Source organism: Telopea speciosissima, chromosome 2, assembly GCF_018873765.1.
Source record: "Telopea speciosissima isolate NSW1024214 ecotype Mountain lineage chromosome 2, Tspe_v1, whole genome shotgun sequence".
Classification (NCBI taxonomy): Eukaryota; Viridiplantae; Streptophyta; class Magnoliopsida; order Proteales; family Proteaceae; genus Telopea; species Telopea speciosissima.
Window position 1 is genome coordinate 62,743,283 of NC_057917.1, and position 18,245 is coordinate 62,761,527.

General features: G+C 37.7%; 1 protein-coding gene across 1 annotated transcript; it reads left to right on the top strand.

Moving 5' to 3' along the window:
* The first annotated feature begins 3,942 nt into the window (after positions 1-3,942).
* Positions 3,943-4,673, top strand: LOC122650972. The gene is made up of 3 exons (XM_043844324.1): positions 3,943-4,020; positions 4,071-4,409; positions 4,599-4,673. Exons 1-3 carry the CDS (start codon positions 3,943-3,945, stop codon positions 4,671-4,673), a joined length of 492 nt encoding a protein of 163 aa, XP_043700259.1.
* The last annotated feature ends 13,572 nt before the right edge of the window (positions 4,674-18,245 follow it).

Here is an 18,245-nt window from a genome sequence, read left to right on the forward strand (position 1 = left end):
GCTTCGAGGAGCATATTAAGTTTTTCTATGCCGTGAAGTGGATATTATCTTTGTTGACGCGTGTCACTGTTTTCCTTGTCCGCTTCTGGGTATCTAACACTATTAATCTTTATCTTCTGATTTTCCGTGGAATTCTCTGTTGCTTTGTCGGTTATACTTCATTTTTTTAATTCTTCGTTTCTTTTCCATTCACCTCTCTGATTCGATAGATATTAGATACTTTCTCACTATCTCTGCAACGCAGACACGTGCGTCTGAGTCCATCTGTCTTGTATTGATCCAAGCCCATTCAGATCGTGGGCCATAAGCCCATGTCAGAGATTTAGACTTGGACCATTGGGCCCATATTGACCCACCCGTGACTCTCAACCAAAGTTTTTTTTTTTTTTTCTTTTTTCTTTTTTCAAAACTTCCCGTTCAACAACCTTTTCAACGGTTTTGGTCGAAGGGTGATTTCGTCATTTCTAAGTCAAACGCTTTCTATCATACCTTGCGTATTGTTGTAGTCCGGAAAAAGGAACAGAAAAAAAAAAAAAAAAAACCAAACCCACAGGGGGTGAGGATGGTGTAAGTCCACAGTCTCTGCTTAGTTTTTCCTTTTTCTCATGGGAATTGTATTTTTTGGTCAACCAGTTAGGAAACAAACGAACCGCGAAATATCAACACGAGATATCGGGAAGAGATGAGATGATGAGATATATTGAAGTGGGTTTCACAGTCCACGAGGCATCTTTCGGCTATTTTTCCTGGCGTAAGGTAGTCAGTTGTCACACTGACAGTCTTTTCGGGGGTGATGGTCTTTCTTAATGGGAAAGTGAGGTACACGCTATTTATGACTTACCATCTCGGTTCACACAAAAACCATCCTATGTTATTTACGTGTGATAGCCTTCCACTACCGTCAGATCGGGATAACACAGGGTTGTTAAATATGGTGCGTCGGTGGTGATGTTAGATGGGGTCCACCTGCTACCTTCAGTCCTGTTCTGGCAACTAATTAATAAAAAAGCCACGTTGAGGATTCCGTGGCAGCAGTAAGCCGTGCCAGTGCCAGCCCAAAAACAGAACCCCCAGTAGGTACGACCGTACGAATGTCGGACAGTATCTGGACCGTTTGTAAACTCACAAATCCTTCATTTGACATAAAATTGGACCAGACCAGTACACCCAACCCAGCTTTGGGCTAGCTATTGAATGAGCAAATATTGTTCCCAGACCTGGACCACATTAGTGTACTAAGATTAGTGCGTAGCCAGGTGTGGTCCATACTTGACACAGGACCACGTACGACGAGTCTAGTCTCAGGTTGTTTTCAGAACTCGTACTGCCTTTTAATACTGCAATAACCCTGAGAATCATTTGATTAGTTTCGCACCAAAACATGGATCCCACGACTTTTGTGGGCCATGTTTAGCCCATCTAGGGTCCGAGTAGCATCAGTCATTGCTCATTAGGGCCCATCTCAAGTTTGACTCTTTCTCCTTCTACTCTCACTCACAAACCTTAAAGCAGGACCCACTTGAATCCGGAGATGGAAGAGTTGATCCTTGTTTAGCTAGTCCTCACCCATATTAATTATAGGGAGAAAGAATGTCATCCACTCGTGCCAGACACGCCGTCCCTGCACCTTGACATAGGGGTGTGCAAAATGATAGCTGTTGAGGTTTAGGGGTGTGTAATAGTCATTTCATGCCCTTGTGTCAGGGCATAGGGGCGGTGTGCATTGTGCGACCGGGTGACTTTCTCTTTCCCTTAATTAAATATGTAAAAATTATTTAAGACATCATTTGGTCATTAACAACTTATCGATGGTTCTTGGATGGTTGGAAGAATAAATGTTTCAAGTAAAAAAAAAAAATTTTGATTGATGAAAATACAAGGGGGAAAACCATTATGTGATGGGGTCGTGTGGCTAAGGTGGTCCACAAATTCGTACGCAATCAATCTAGAGGATTTGCTATTCCTTCACTTATTAGATTCCCTACATTATCCTTTATCCCCCCACCCCACCCCCAGTAAAAAAAAAAAAAAGATTCACTACATTATCTTTTCATATATGTAAATGAAACTTCGTACCAAAAAAAATATATATATATGAAACTAAGGACTCACTACTAAGTTTAGCTAATACACAAAGATGGGAGAGGGTAGCTGACCCTGTCATGGGGGGTGAATCTTCAATGAATCTTCAACGCTACATCAATGACGATACAAAAAATAGAATCACCCACTTTACCCATATAGTCAAGGAATGAGAGAACATAATGACAAAAAAAAACATGTGAGAAGATGTACATACATTACATTGGTTGCATGTGAACTTTCCCTACAAAGATAGCTACCCTTAGACAATCTGGACTTGGACGTATTCTTCATGTCTTTGCCATGTGTAAGATTATCCTACACATGCATCTTGTCAAGTAATATGTATTTTCTTTGTGGGGGAGGGGGAGGCATTCTCTATGAAGAGCCACGTGTGCACAACAATCAATGAGAGTGCATGCTGACATCTAGGGGTGGGATTTCCACCTTTCATAGGGAGTGGGGCGATTATTTCCCCCCTCACTTTGTCTAGGGGTATTTTCCAAAGAATACTTTTCTCTTTTTTTGTTTTTTTTTAATTAGAAATGGACACTTTGTCAAAGTGAGTTTTGTGTCCCTTCAAGCATTATATTCTCTTAGCAAAAAAAAAAAAGCATTATATTCTTATATGTAATTATTCAATACTTCCTGTTTTTATATAGTCGAGGAACTCTCTCACCTAATACCTTAGGCTCTATTTGGTTGCAAGGGGGACTAAAGGCAAGGGAAGTGAAATTTTCATACTGTAAAAAATTTTTTTTGTAATCATTACCCCATGTGACAATATCACTAACTTCAAATCATTCCATATTTCGTTATTAAATTCCATTTTACTTTACATCTAATTCCCTTTGGTTTAAAATGTAAAATAAATATTACATGTAAAATGTATCATTATTAAATATGGTAAGAAATTTAAGTAATTTATATAATCACATGGGGTAATGATTACAGATTTTTGTTTTTTAAGTTTGAAAATTTTTCATTCTCTTCCCTTTGATTTCCTTTGCAATTAGGGGTGTAAAAGAATAGCTAAAATCTGTTTTTGTATTCGTATCCGTGTCCATATCCATTTAGCACTATCCGTATCCGTTCAAAAACTAAACGAATGCGGATACGGATAGGCTATAGTTATCCGAAAAGCTATATTTACATGTAAACAGATAAAATATTCGATCCATATCCGTGTCTATATCTATTTAGTACTATCTGAATCCGTCCGAAAGCTAATCAGATGCAGATGCAGCTATAGCACTAATTGAACCAAATCCGATCCGTTTACATCCTTACTTAATTGCAATCAAATAGAAAGCCTTGAGATTTTAACTGTTCTCATGATGTCTCATAAATCCATGAATCGTAATGGTCCTCTATGTAATTTCTCGCGATGTTAACAAAACCCATTAATATTATAATCATGTCCTCTCACACAGAAAACAAGAGGGAATATGCATGTTTTGGAATAAGCGATAATGACATGGCCATTATTAGTAGATATATCTATTACTTATTTTGACGAGCCAGTTTACCAACCATATGCCGCCCATGCTGCCCAACCCCAAATGCACGTACGGACTACGTACTCTTTGGATTGTTTATGACTTCGCGTCTACAGTTAATTTGAGGGAAAATTACTTGGACACACTATGGCTATTTTGCTTATGATTACCAATGTTTGAAATAATTACTTGACACCCCCGAAATCTAATGGTGTTAGTCTACTGTTAGTATTTAAATGAAAATATCAATTGTACCTTAATCATCTATTTAATAGAAAACAGTAAAATTAAAATTACCAAAGTACCTTTCTTCTTGTTAACCCCTCGTACGAACCCAATTAACATGGGATTTTAGAACTCGATGCCCAAATCTAATGCCTCTGAAGTCCAGGAATTAACTCACCTAAATCGCAAGTCCAGAGTACCTACATCTGAATCTGTACCTGGCGGCAACAATGGAGTTGCAAATCTGACGCACTGTTGCATCAGATTTGCAACAGTGGGAGCTTTAGCAACAGCAGCTTCTTCGATGATGACGAATTTGAAGCCGCTGAAATCCTGCTTCAACTGCCGCAGCTGATAGCCCAAGAGAAATATGGATTTGGTTCTTCGTTTTCGTTCTCTTGGGGTGCTAAAAGAAGGCGATCTACAGCCGAGTCAAACCCATTACCTCCTCATCTTCCTTCATCTCCACCTCTGCTTTCTAACTCCTACAATAGTAGCAAATCGAGCCTCAAGGTCAAGTCTTCAAGTCCTGTAACCCCTCTTTCCTTCTCTCCCAACGAATCCGATTCCAAGCCCGTGATGGTATATAACAGAAAGAAGATGGTAAGTTGACTCCTCTTCTCCTTCCCTTTTTTTAATCTTCCCAATCGTTCTTTGCTGCGAACGGCTCTGGGTTTTTCTTTATCCGCCTTTTGTTTCCGCTTCTTTAGTTTCTTGATTTTAAAGGGTTAGGGTTTGCATTCCCCCTGTTTTTATTTCATTGTACTAACTTGTCTTGGATTTCTTTTGCAGACGAAACAGGAAATGCTTGAAATCATACAGCATTTAGGAGAGAACGCAAGAATACTAAAACAGGTAAATTTGTAGGTTACCATTACAGATTTGACTCTTTTCTTTGAAGTTCGCTCTAGAGTATGATCCCTACATCTGAATCTTATGCAAGTCCAGAGTATCTACATCTGAATTTGTTGGCCCTCTTATGGTAAGGACCTTCGAACCTAATCAGAGGCTGATTCAAGCTTTTGATGTTGTGTAATCAGTTTTCTCCAAGGGGCTGGCGGGAGTTTTTTTGGACAGATTTGAATGTGAGAGTATTTACAATCAGACCATCAGTTATGTCTGATATTTCTGGACATTATTGGCTTACCTAAAAGGCTCCCTCGACCTTAGTTTGGTGTCAATCTGACACCTTGAGTTGCTGATTTTCTGAAACCACCCAATTAAGAAGAAGAAGAAGAAGAAGAAGAAGAAGGGGGGCAAATATGTCACTTCATTATACCTTAAGGGTAGTTTAGGCATTTATAAAATATTTAACCCATGGTAACGGTGACTAACTAACGGAACGGGTTACTTGAAAAAAATGGTAAACTGCAAGGGGTGTTCAAGTAATTGTCTCAAACATTGGGGAGACTAAGCAAAATGGCCATAGTACAAGGGGTGTCCAAGTAAGTTTCTCTAAATTTTAACATCCCTTCTTATATTTATTGTGGATAAATAAATAAACATAAAAAGGATGAAGAACCCGGATTGGGATCATCTCCATTGATTGAAGAGTCCAATGAGGCATTCGATAGCTGGGTTGTGTTGCACACATCTCGATGTCACTTGGGATCCTCTTTACTGAATGGAGAGTCCAATGAGACATCCGACAGCTGGCTTGTGCCCCACACATCTCGACAGCATTGATACATCAAATCCAAAAGAACGCTACTCGGTTGTGTGGCCCCATGTTGGTACTTGATCAATATGCCAAAAGGTCCAGAACTGATGGAACACATTAAATCAAGCCCTTTAATCCGTCTCATACTAGTTTGGCCCAATCTAGTGCCCATATACTAGAGTGGGCCCCATTAGACACATAACATACCACCACACTTCTATAACCGTTGTCCTCGGTGGCTCTCACTTTAGGCAGTTTTCACTCTGATAGTAGGTAGCCCTTTTCAAACGGTTCAACTCTACTCTAGGATTTTTTTGTGGCAACAGATAGCCATTTTTTGACTGCTTTCACTCTACTCCAGGTAGCCCTCTGCTAAGTAGCCATTTTCGTGACTCGAACCCATGACGTAGTGCCCGTCTATGATACCAGATGTTAGGTACTTAATCGATACGCCAGAAGCTCCAGAGCTAACGGAACAACCTATCTCATACTAGATTGACCCAATCTATCGCCACACACTAGAGTGGGCTTCATTAGGCACATAACACCCCAGCAACAATGAGGGAACGTGTAGGATATCAATTAGGGGAATTTTTTATTTTGTAGGAGGGGAGGGGCGGTCATTTTAGGGGGTTGTGATTGGGTGTAGGCTGCACGCGACCTGACAACATTCTTTCTTCCAAATAAAAATCATGTTCGTTCTTTTACTTCCATGCATTTTATTATGGGGCAAAAGATTAGGCAGAAGGCAATTTAGTTGCTGTTATTTTTTCGTTGCTTTAATGTTTTATGTTTTTTTTTTCATTAAAAAAAAAAAAGATTCATATGCTGTCTGGGTGCATATTCTTTGGTAATCCTTCTCACATAAATGAGAGCTCAATACTTTTTCTGTCATCCACAATTTAGCGATTCGTATTGAGGGTTTTTCAGACGTCCAAATTAGTACTCGAGTGTCATGAAAAATTCTCTCCTTTTTATCATATATCCAAACAAACGGAGAATAAAACCAAAATGTACCCCTCATTCATCATGGCATAGTTCCAAGTTCTCATCATAAGATACATGACGGAGTGCATGTAGGTATTTTAACACACCTGTGAGTTTTGTGGTCCAAAAGGACCAAAACCATGACTCAATAATCGAATATTTTTGTTTAGAGGTTCAAGTGAAAGGACAAACCTCTTGGCATGCAGTTCATCACTTCCTAAATACCCGAATTTAATCATTCGATTCGATTCTAACCATTATTTTCTTGTAATATAAATTATATTGTAGATCAAGTTTCCTTTCACCTACGGCAAAGGAAGAATTCTTTGACCATACATTTCAATACCTTGAGATGGGAATCTGGACAAAGGGAAAGGTATTTTCAATCCTAGCGGGTGAACCATCCTCCACGGGTGGTGGAAAACTTTCACCTCCCCATTATACAGTTAATATACATAGACAGGTAGACCCCACATATCAAGGAAGAGAGAGAGAGGGAGAGAGAAAAAAAAGTATGATATGATGCATGACACTGGCAGCGTAGCCATCATTTTCTCGTTTTTTCCTTGCAAAATAAAAATGGGAGCAACTCATGTGAGAGAGAGGGAGAGAGAGAGAGAGAGAGAGCAGTCTTGAAAGTCCAAATTGACGTGCATGTGACGATGTGGAAGCTTATAGGAGATAGAAACGTAATTTAATGAAAGTCTATCTGAGGAAACAAAAATTGACATTAAATTGGGTATTAACCATATATACCAATTTGTTTTTATTTTTTGGCAAACCATACATGCGAATATTGATGGAGACTTTTCTTTTGCCGTTTCTCACTTTGTCCCTCAAATTTCTTTGGACCTCTAATAAATAATAAACTGGCAAAAGATTCTGTGAATGGCCGTGCATCATGCATAGTCAAATGTAGATTTTTGCTATTGGACAAGAGGTGGTTAAAATCATAGTTGGAAAATCGAGTTTTAACTGGAGCGAGTCTGAGTCAAAATTTTGAAAAACCTGGTCAAGAGTCGTGAGACTAGGCCAGGGTAAAAAATGACGAGACTGGGTCATAAATTGTCCAAGTCAAATAAGACTCGGTATTTTTACCCAAGTCATGACAAAATCGGCGAGTTTATTCATTTTTAAAAAAATCATAAAACCAATTCACTTAGAAACGGAGTTAACTAAATAGTAAATTCATAATCTAAAATAATAAGAAAGCCTCAATTTCTCGATTCCCTTCTCTTGTTCAATGGTATAAACTCAAAATGCATTGATATGTGATTATTTGATTTCCCCCCCCCCCCCCCATATTTTTCTTATTTTTTTGATTTTTTTTCCTAATTTATACATATTTATTGATTATAAAATTAAAAAATGTGACTCGTCTTGATCAGGGTTGACAAGGTTAAGTCACCAGGTTTTTCTAGAAGACGAGTCGAGTCAGAAAACCTAATTTTCCAACAATCTTAAAATTACTAAAACCCTTATTTGACGCATCATACGTCATCCACCCTATCTAATGCAGTTGTGCATGAAAACCTTTCCTAGCCTATTAAACTTCAATTTCATATAAAAAGGGAGTGTGACCTACACCAACACTCCCATGTGTCTATCTCTCTCCTCCTCAAAATAAGGGGCAGAGATGCCTTTTTACATGGGGAAGAGAGAGATAGACTCTTGGGATCTTCAAATTTTTTCGTTAATTTATTATATTCATGATATCATGCCTAATGATACAACCATTAATACAAGATAGTGAAACAAAACCCACGATGCGATTTAGAACATATGTAAAATTTGGTGATCTATGTCAACCATATGATCAACCATGCAAGATTATAATCCTGGATTTAAAAATCCAATTCCAATTAATCCGAATAAGACTAATGCTTATACGGACATTAGGATTATAAATCTACACATTGATTCTAGGGAAAATCTAGAGATATTCTGATTTAATCTTAGATCAAAATCAAGATTGGATCGGAATCGTCTGAACTGATCTAGATCCCGATTGTGTATTATGTTTGTACCTAGGACTTTAAACAAGGAAGCCAATGTTTGGGCTAAAGGGGCTTCTATGTTGAAGTTTGTCTTATGTTTGGTGGCTTAATCCACCACACTTTGTTGTAAACACTGCCCATCTTGTGCGTAGGAATCTCTCTTCTAAGTTTCTATAAAATTAGGGAAGCAGTCTTCTGTACGGGAGTGTGGCCTATGCCAGCACTCCCATGAGTCTATCTCTCTCCTCCCTATGTGAAAAGACACCTCTGCCACCTTGTTTTAAGGAGGAGAAAGATAGACTCATGGGAGTGCTGGCGTAGACCACACTCCCGGACAGAGATCTTTTTACCATAAAATTATTTTGGGCCAAGAGGCCTTTTGTTGACAAAAAATTTTGGATTCTACAAAACCCATATACAATAGATATAATGCTTATGATAATCAATTCAATGGAATCTTTCTATTCCTTTTTATAAATAGGTCCAAAATGAACCCTAGTTACTTGCCACACCCCATCATGTGAGGGGGAGTTCATTCTCTTTGTTTGATGATTATTAAAAAAAGTTTATGGAAAGCCCCATTTGGATTAGATTAATCTTATTAGTAGTAGTGGTAGTTAGTATCCAAAGTTCTATATTGATAATTGGGCTTCCAAATCCAAAATTTGAATTAATCTATCCAAACACCTTGGAATCTGTATACCTCAAATATTATATTAATTATATAATACATGCAACTACTATCAAAGATCATCAACTTCTACCCTAACAATAATTGTAATCCTGATGTAATAATAAATAATAAAATAATAAAAAATACAGTATTATTAGGTTTTGAACTTGATCTAGGGCTTAAGGGAATAAACTTAACTGTGATATTTACAGCCTACACAGTAATCATGATGTAGTAATTATTAAAGACAAGAGGAAAAGGGATCTGCGTATGGTGTTGGGATGACGACGGCGGCTTGACCAACCCATGAGCCCCCTTATTTAGGACCACGTGTCTCAGCCCAAGCTTTGTTCAGGCTCAGGGCGGGCTTGAGTTGACAAGGCCAAACTTGCACCCCTAAGGCCACCTTTTGTTGCATTAATGGAATGTGGAGAAGAGTCTAAAAGCGGATTAAATTTGGGTTTTAATGCATGTACCGGACCCGGTATAGATAGGTGGAATTGGACTAAATTGGACACTTTTGCCCCCAATATTTCAATACGATTTTCTTTACTATTTTACCCTCCTCGATCAATCGTCCGGTCTAATCCAAACCCGATACCTAAAACCCTAGGCCAATTGGGAATTAGGATCCACATAACTATATATATATATATATATGGTTAAAATCATCACTATATTTCATATCTGATACAGATAGTTTCTTCTTTATGCGTGTGTTCTACACTTGAAGTTGCAATTAAAAGTTTGGAAAAAGAATTCTGTCTGAGAGTATGGCCTATGCCAACACTCCCATGAGTCTATCTCTCTCTTCTTCATATGAAAAGATACATCTGTCCCCTTATTTTGAGGAGATGATATAGAGATACATGGGAGTGCTGGCGGAGGCTGTACTCGCGACAGAAAACTACTTCCCTTTTTTCTTTTCTTTTCTTTTTTTTTTTTTTTTTTTGTTTCAAAATACGTCACGCGGCAACTTGTATTGCGTGTGTGACTGTGGGGTCACTGGGGTGTGGCCCACCCATGAGGCGGGGTGGGTCTCATGGGTAATGGGTGGGGCCCATGAGTACTTCAACTGTCGACGTCTACGTCGGCATCGATCGTCGATCCTTATCCCTTCTTTCCTAAGCTTCACAAATTTTAGTATTTAACAAATTGACAGAGGCATCTCAAATTGACAGGAGCATCCATCTCTCTCTCTCTCTCTCTCTCTCTGTGAGTGTGTGTGTGTGTGTGACTGTTTAAAGAATCATGTGTCGTGAAATCAATGAGACATGTTTGGTTTCCATACAACTTTGAAGATTGCTCACCTGTTTCTCTTATGAGAATTTGATGAAGAAAGGAATAAGTGAATGCAATGGCATTATTTAGTAAGGAATTAATATAGTTGATTCAAGAAAACAAAAATGAAAATCACAAAGTATTCCTAAACATGAGATGGTGGATGCATTTTTTATGGAGGTATAAGTAATCTGATTCAAATCCTTGGCTCCACAGTCTGTGTGTGGTGGACGCCTTAGGCTGCACTCACTCTGATTTTCAATAAATTCTCGTTCAACCAAAAAAAAAAAGAAGTAATTTGATTCAAAATAATTATTCTTAGAAGTACATAAGGGAGAATGTTCTCTGTGCCGTGGTGCATGCTATGCCCAGGCACACATGGGCCTGCCACTCAAGGGGGTAGGGTAGTCATTGCGCCCATCCCCATGTGCCTGGACGCAGCCTACACTGTAACACAGAGAATAGCATCCCCTTTTTTTTTTATATATATAATTAAGAGATTTTCTTATTGACAACCTTTAAAGTGTCAAATAATTTATAATTTTACATTTTTGCCATTTCAAGTATAACACACTTCTTCTGTTAATAAAGGTAATAAAATCATGTACGTTCCCATATGTACTAGATAATTTTGCAAAATAATTTTAGCTCTTAAGAATGATATAACAGTAAGGAACTTTCAAATTATTTTAAGAACATGTTTTTAATACCTGACTTAAAAGAAATTTTAGGAATAAAACAAAAGCAATTAAAAAAATATTATATGTTTTAAAGGATAGAGTTCTCTGGACAAGTGGCATAGAGGGGTGCACCAATGAAGTATGATAAAACAGAGTTGTACATTGAAAGGCAATGAGATCATTTTATGTGACAAAGAGAAGATCCAACGGCTTAGAAAACCTTTTACCATGTTTTAAATAGAGATGTAAACGGATCGAATTCGAATCGGATTGGGTGCTATCCAAATTTGAATTCGTTTACAATTATGCTATCTGAATTCAATCCGAATATCCGCTGCATATAATAACACATTACCAAATTTGAATTCGACTTGTTAAACGGATTCCGGATATTATCCGGTTCGATTCGTTTAGCAACGGATACCAAATATCCGAATGTTTCTATCCGATTACCATCCGATTGTCCGTTTACTGTTTCCTATTTATTGAGCTTTATTTCTTCTTAGAAATGACTTCATTACACTTCGTTTTTCAAATCGATTTGAAATCATGTATCTCATAATACATAAAATGCAAGGAATATAATAAAACAGAAAAGCTTGATCTAAAATCCAACCAAACCTGCAGTATCCGAATATGCAACAACCCAACAAATATAAAGCAATAGGTGATACTGTAGATAAGACTAATAACAAATCCAACATACAACAACCAGATTCATACAGTTAAAAAAAAAAAAAAAAAAACAGAATCTGAAAGATAGAAACTCACGTAAATCTGTTGCCGACAGACTTGAGATTGACAACCTGAACAATGAGTTCTGGGACTTTAGAGGACGATCCAAGAGATGGATTTGCTAGAAATTAGAATGGTAGAAATGGCATCAGGGGTAATGCTATAAAGAAGAAAACGATGCATATGAAACAAGAGAGAGAGAGAGAGAGAGAGAGAGAGAGAGAGACTTACCTTTGACAGTTGCTACTGGTGATTGCGCATGCAGAACGATGTCTCTTGTAACAACGAAGATGTGCGCAAGAAGGCATGAAACAATATGTATATGAAACCAGAGAGAGAGGGATTGTAGATTTGTAGTCACAGCGAATGGAAGGCAAAGAGAACGTTGAGCTTTAGGGTTATACTTGAGAGTCTTGAGAGTTGAGAGTGAGAGTTGAGAGACCGAGAATCCGAGATTTCGGTTTTCAAAGAGGTTTTTGGCTTTCCAAGTTTCCATCGAGACTTTTGGCTTTCCTATCTTTTTTTGTCTTATTTACATTTTTACTTGTGGCTTTCCATCGAGACTTTTGGCTTTCCATCTAAACTTTTGGCTTTCCTAATTTCATTTTTTGGTCTTATTTACATTTTTTATGTATTTCTACTTTTTGTTTTGTTTTTATATGTTTTTCTAATAGATATATGATAACATCTATCTTAGTCAAATAGTAATATATATAAAACAATCATATTTTCTAACTTACTAGCTACTAAGTTATAAATATAAATAAAATACAAAATTCAAGAAGGCAACTTAATCGGATAGACAGATACGAATATTTTATTTCGGATATTTTAATACCATCGGATAGCTAAACGAATCGGATAATAATCGGTCGGAAACATGGATTATCATATTTGTATTTGATTAGTTTCGGACGAATTCGGATAATTTCCGGATAGTGAATTTCCGAATATGAATCCTCATAAACGAATACGAACCCGAATCAAATACGGATTTTTGACTATCCGTTTACATCTCTAGTTTTAAATACTTTTTTTTCCCCATTTTTTTGTTCCATCAAAACCATTACGCAAAAATGAAAAATATAACAACCATGTTGAACAATCGATTTTGTTTCTAGGCAGAGATATTCATATTCTCTCAAGAATTGAAGGGGAAAAAAAAATCAATGATGGATTTATGTGTCTATTTCTCTTATTAAATTCAAAAATCAATCATTATATCATCATGAATTTCATCTTTTTTTGTTTTTTCTTATCTTTTCTTGGCTACCAAATATAACTTTATTGGGATGCCATAAACCCATAAATGAAGAGATTATTTCTTCATCATGGGTGATTGAAAACTCGATCTATATTATTTGTGGGAAAAGCATGGTTTTAGTGCATGATATCGGATCAAGTATCAGTCACTCGCAAAACTAATTCGATACCATACCGATATGGTATCGTTGTGGATCGGTTGTATCAGACAAATTTGCCCCTAGTTTCCGTTCAAAAAATACAATTTTTGTGTTTGTACCATGTCATAGATATGATATCAGGATCGGTGACTAGTAAAACCATTACGTATCGCCCGATACGGGTGATACAATAGCAAAACCTCAAACCATGGGGAAAAGGAAGCACACATCCTCTCTGTCTCTCTCCACTGTCCCATTTATCTTCACTTTAAGTATGTGGATCTTTCTTCTCTCTGGTTATTGTATGTAACGTTTCATTAGGCTGTAGTTGACTTGGTGTATAAGATGAAAATATAAATGGATAACGTGTAGATCCCCCTCCCCTAATATAAAATTAGGAAGGGGATCGTTGTCAGGCTATGTGACTCCTGCAACAGCGTGGGGGACAATGAAAAATGCACATGATCAGGCATCTAACATGGGTGAGGTTTTTTATTTCACATGGGACGAAGTGATCATTTCGCCCTTCCTATGTCTGGATACAGGTCCCACGTAGCCCGACAGCCTTCTTTTTTCCTATAAATATCTTAGAAAGTGAAAAGGAAATCCAAGAGAACTATCTAAGAAGAAGAAGAGCAATTATATAATGAGTATGCTTTTGATGTGATTTTGGCTTTGGTAGTTGTTATGGTGTGGGATAATTTCATGGGGGGTATAGTGATGTGAGGTAGAACTTAACAGAGATGGTCCACGTCCATGATAATTTCTCCTTCTTTAAAACTATGGATGCATTTCGTCACAGTCTGAGATGAAGAATCTATTTTGAGAATAAGGATTGATTCATATTTGAAAGAGATAGGTTACCGACGAGGTACAAAGCGTTTGAGCCTTTGTAGTTTGTGTTGGAGTTAGAGATATATGTATGTGTGAGACAAAGCTTTCTCCACTTTACTTGCTTTGGAAGGAAAATAGAGGATAGGAGGAGAGGATCTGAATCTCACTTTCACTCTATCTTTGAAATCCTTTTGGAAAAAGGATCTCTACTTGGTGGTGCTTCCAATGCCCTCTCACAGGCATCGTGAGATGATGCCTCTACTTCCTAGGTAGCTACTCAGGCGTGCTCACCCATTGGTCCAGATGCTTGTGTAGAGACCATGTGACCAAGTAGAGATCTCTTGCCCAATCCTTTTGTACCCTTAACTTGAAGAGCTTTTGAGAATAAAACAAAGGACAATTAAATCAAGATGTTAGATCAAAATACAGTATAGGCGTCACCTAGACACTCCCATTAAAAAATCCTAACACGGAAGGAGAGAGAGAGAGAGAGAGAGAGAGAGAGTAATATCCTTCTTTTTTCGGATTTATATCCTCTCTCAGACACGAGAGGCTCCAACGCACATCCAATGGATGGGTTGGCACAATTGACATTGGGATGTGTGTTGACATGCATGTCATGCCAGCCCATCCATTGGATGTGCACTGGTGCCTCTCCTGCACAGGAGAGGATCCTTATCTATGAAAGTGAGATATCTTTATATCATTATCAAAAATGTTGTTGTCATGCATATTTTTTGAATATATATATATTACCCTAATCGGAAAAAAAAAAAAAAATTTTGGTAATGCATTGAAAAAATTATATTGTCATACTAAAAGAGCAAGAAACTTAGATTAGATGTTAAATGACGCCTTGAGATGTCAATAAGAAAATCCCATTAAAAATAATTAGAATTTTTTAAAATTTAAAATCTTTTCTTCATCCAACACTTAGAATTATTAAATCATCACCACATATGGAAAAAATAGCTGTCGAAAACCATTAACCTTTGTTGATCCCAGGCTGACACTGAGAGGGGGGGGTGAATCAGTGTTCCTAAAAAATAATCCCTAAATTCCAACCCTATGTTGATGTCGATGAAGAAGACTTCAAACAAACCTGATTGATCGGGGTAGTCCCGTAATTATCAATCCCACAACACACATGCATGTCCACCTCGCAACCACTGTGTGGCCAGGTCTACCAGACAGTGTACCCCACTCTGCAAATCAAACACACTCCAATATATGCAATGAAAGTAAAGTACACAAGACACCAAATTTACATGGTTTGGTCAAACTGCTTACGTCCACGGAGCAATACCCTACCCAGGATTTCGTATATTGCTCAATACGCTTCTCAAATTTTGACTACAACAACAATCCAGGAACTACAATCCCTGTTTCGGTTTGTGCAATAACACAAACGAGGGCAACTACCCCAATCTCTGTACAAGCCCCCACTTGACAGAGTTACAATAATTAATTGCAAATAACATAACCAAATTCTCCAATACAATGGCCAATATTGGCTTACAATCAAACTAGGTTTTTTTTTCAACTAAACATGCAACCTAGAAACTCACAATGGGGATTTACAATCGAGGATTACCTCTTGTAGAATAATCCAACAATCATGAAGCCTCTGATGCATAGAAATCGTGTCTATGTACGCTCCACTGCTCAAACCATATTCAATACGGAGTCATCGAGCATAAAACAGTAATATCGTCGACTTTTTATGCTCAAATTATGCTGCAACTCCTTCCAATGGCTTCCTCTCGAAAAAATACCAAATTTCAAAAAAAACTTCATCCCATTTGGACATTGGATGGCCAAGATACAGGTCATACGGCCTTCCAAAGTTGAATGCTCCAAAAATTGGTAATCAGTGGTAAATCCGTAAATAAAGAGATTCTTCGTGACAAACCGTGTATAAAAGGAAAAACAGGTCAGAGATTTTCACACTCTCTTACTTCATAAGAAATGGGGGTGATGTCATGCCATCATCACACTTCACTATACATTAGTTATTTCCTTTATTTCCTCCTTTTTTTTCTTTTTTTTTCTTTTTCTTTCTTTTTCTTTTAATGAATCAAACCTGATGCAAGATACCGATCCGATGCTCGAAGAGATTCTGGAGTTTTAACAAAACAATGGAGAACGTCTGTCTATAGTATAACACTTAAAGATAAGCCAAAAATTTTGGCTAAATATATAACCTTTTGCCTATTTCAGATTTGCTCCGTTTTCGCGCATCGACACGAAAATATCTGTAACTTTTTCGTCCAACACTCAAATGATGCAAGATCAGTTGCATTGAAACTGAGACTTGACAAACTTCATTTCTCATGAAGACTATTTCACCCAGAATTTCCATTAAAACTTTCAAAAATGATCTTAAAGTCACTGTCATTACATGAACCTGTGAAATCACAACTTTAATAGTATGAAACCTTTACCTGCTGCTTCGCCCCTTTGCTAAACACTATATAAGGACTTAATATAATATTAAATGGTGTTCTTCAAGTGCGGATACCCTTGTAACACTGCCAATTGATCAAAATACCCCTATTGCTGTGTAGGTGACTGTTTGACCATTTCAGCTCTTCCAAACCACCAATAACTACTGCCACAATACTACTATGACCAAATACGTTGCCAACAATGACAACAACATTCCACATACTCCAATGTACTGACAACCTTTCCCATTATCTACTTGACTATGATTGTCAAGATACTTCTCTACTATTATACATATTGTGGTTTGACTAGTTCACACCACCCTCTAATGCTATTCTACGTATGTAATGTGTTTTTATACATCTATATTATATTTATTTAATCAAAGATTCGTGGAAAAATACTAATAAGCCAGGTTCTTATACATTTAGGACTCGAATATCCCAAGAAGGGGTGGACCCCTTGGCTCAAACGTTTGAGATCGAAAAGTCTTAAAACTAGATTGACCAAACACATGTGCGCTTGAAATGACTGCCGTGCCTCCATGGTAAGACGGAATTTTCTAGGGGTGAGATGGTCATTTAGCACACCAGAGTTTGGGCGTAGGAGCAGTGCACTACACACACTCATTTAGCGTTCTCTTTTCCATAAGAATATTTGAATAAAAAGGACCAGTAAAAAATCAAAGGGAATAACCCCTTGTATATAGTGAGTCATAGAGTTTAAATGAGCCATCAAATTTGATCGGTGACATAACAAGGGGATTTGACATAGATATCAATGGTCAAATACCAAGTCATCTTATGCATATAATTAAAATGAAAGAAGAATGCTATTGGTTGCGGGCGGCTCCTATGTCTAGACACAGGAGCTACGCGCTGCACGTGACTAGGTAGCGTTCTTTTTCCCATAATAAAAAGTAGATGAGGTATTCAAAATTCCTACAACGAGATGTATAGGAATCCTTTTCCTACCTGATATAGTATAGGCAAATTTAATATTAGCATCAGTTGACCATACATTTGAAAAACGAAGTGAAATTTTAATTTATTTCAGTGCGTATGAAAAAAAGGGTCGATATACTGGCTGAGTGAATGAAAAAATTGGTTGTTCGATGATTGGGAGCCTTGGGAGGGGTGAGTCCGGTGAATCTTCACGTACGTGAGCGTATGTGAATGACTCAGAGTTGTTCAGATGGAATATTCTCACAGATTGAATTCCATCTAAACGACTGTGAATCATTTATTTACGCTCACGTACGTGAAGATTCCCCGCTCACGGGAGGGGCTTTGGTCAGTCTGTGTGTGTGTGGATTTTTCTGGTGAGGGGGGAAGGCCGAGGCCCAAGGGGGCTTTGAATTGGGATTCGCAACGCCCACAAACAAATAGGATGCTTCAATAGAATCTCACCCCTATTCCTTTTTATAAATAGGTCCAAAAGTGAAACCTAGTTAATTGGCACACTTCATCAAATCCCATTTTGATTAGAATAATCCTATTAATTAGTAGTAGTGGTAGTTAGTATCCAAAGTTCCAAATAGATAATTGGGCTTACAAGCCCAAAATTTGAATTAGTCCATTCAAACATCTAAGAGTCTCTATAACCCAAATATTGTATAAGGAGGATAGTTTTCCATGGGGGGGAGTGTATCGCCTATGCCTAGACATAGTGGGGCAAAATGACAGCCATATATCCCCGATGAAAGGTAGAAATCCCGTCATTGACCAGTGTGTGCATGTAG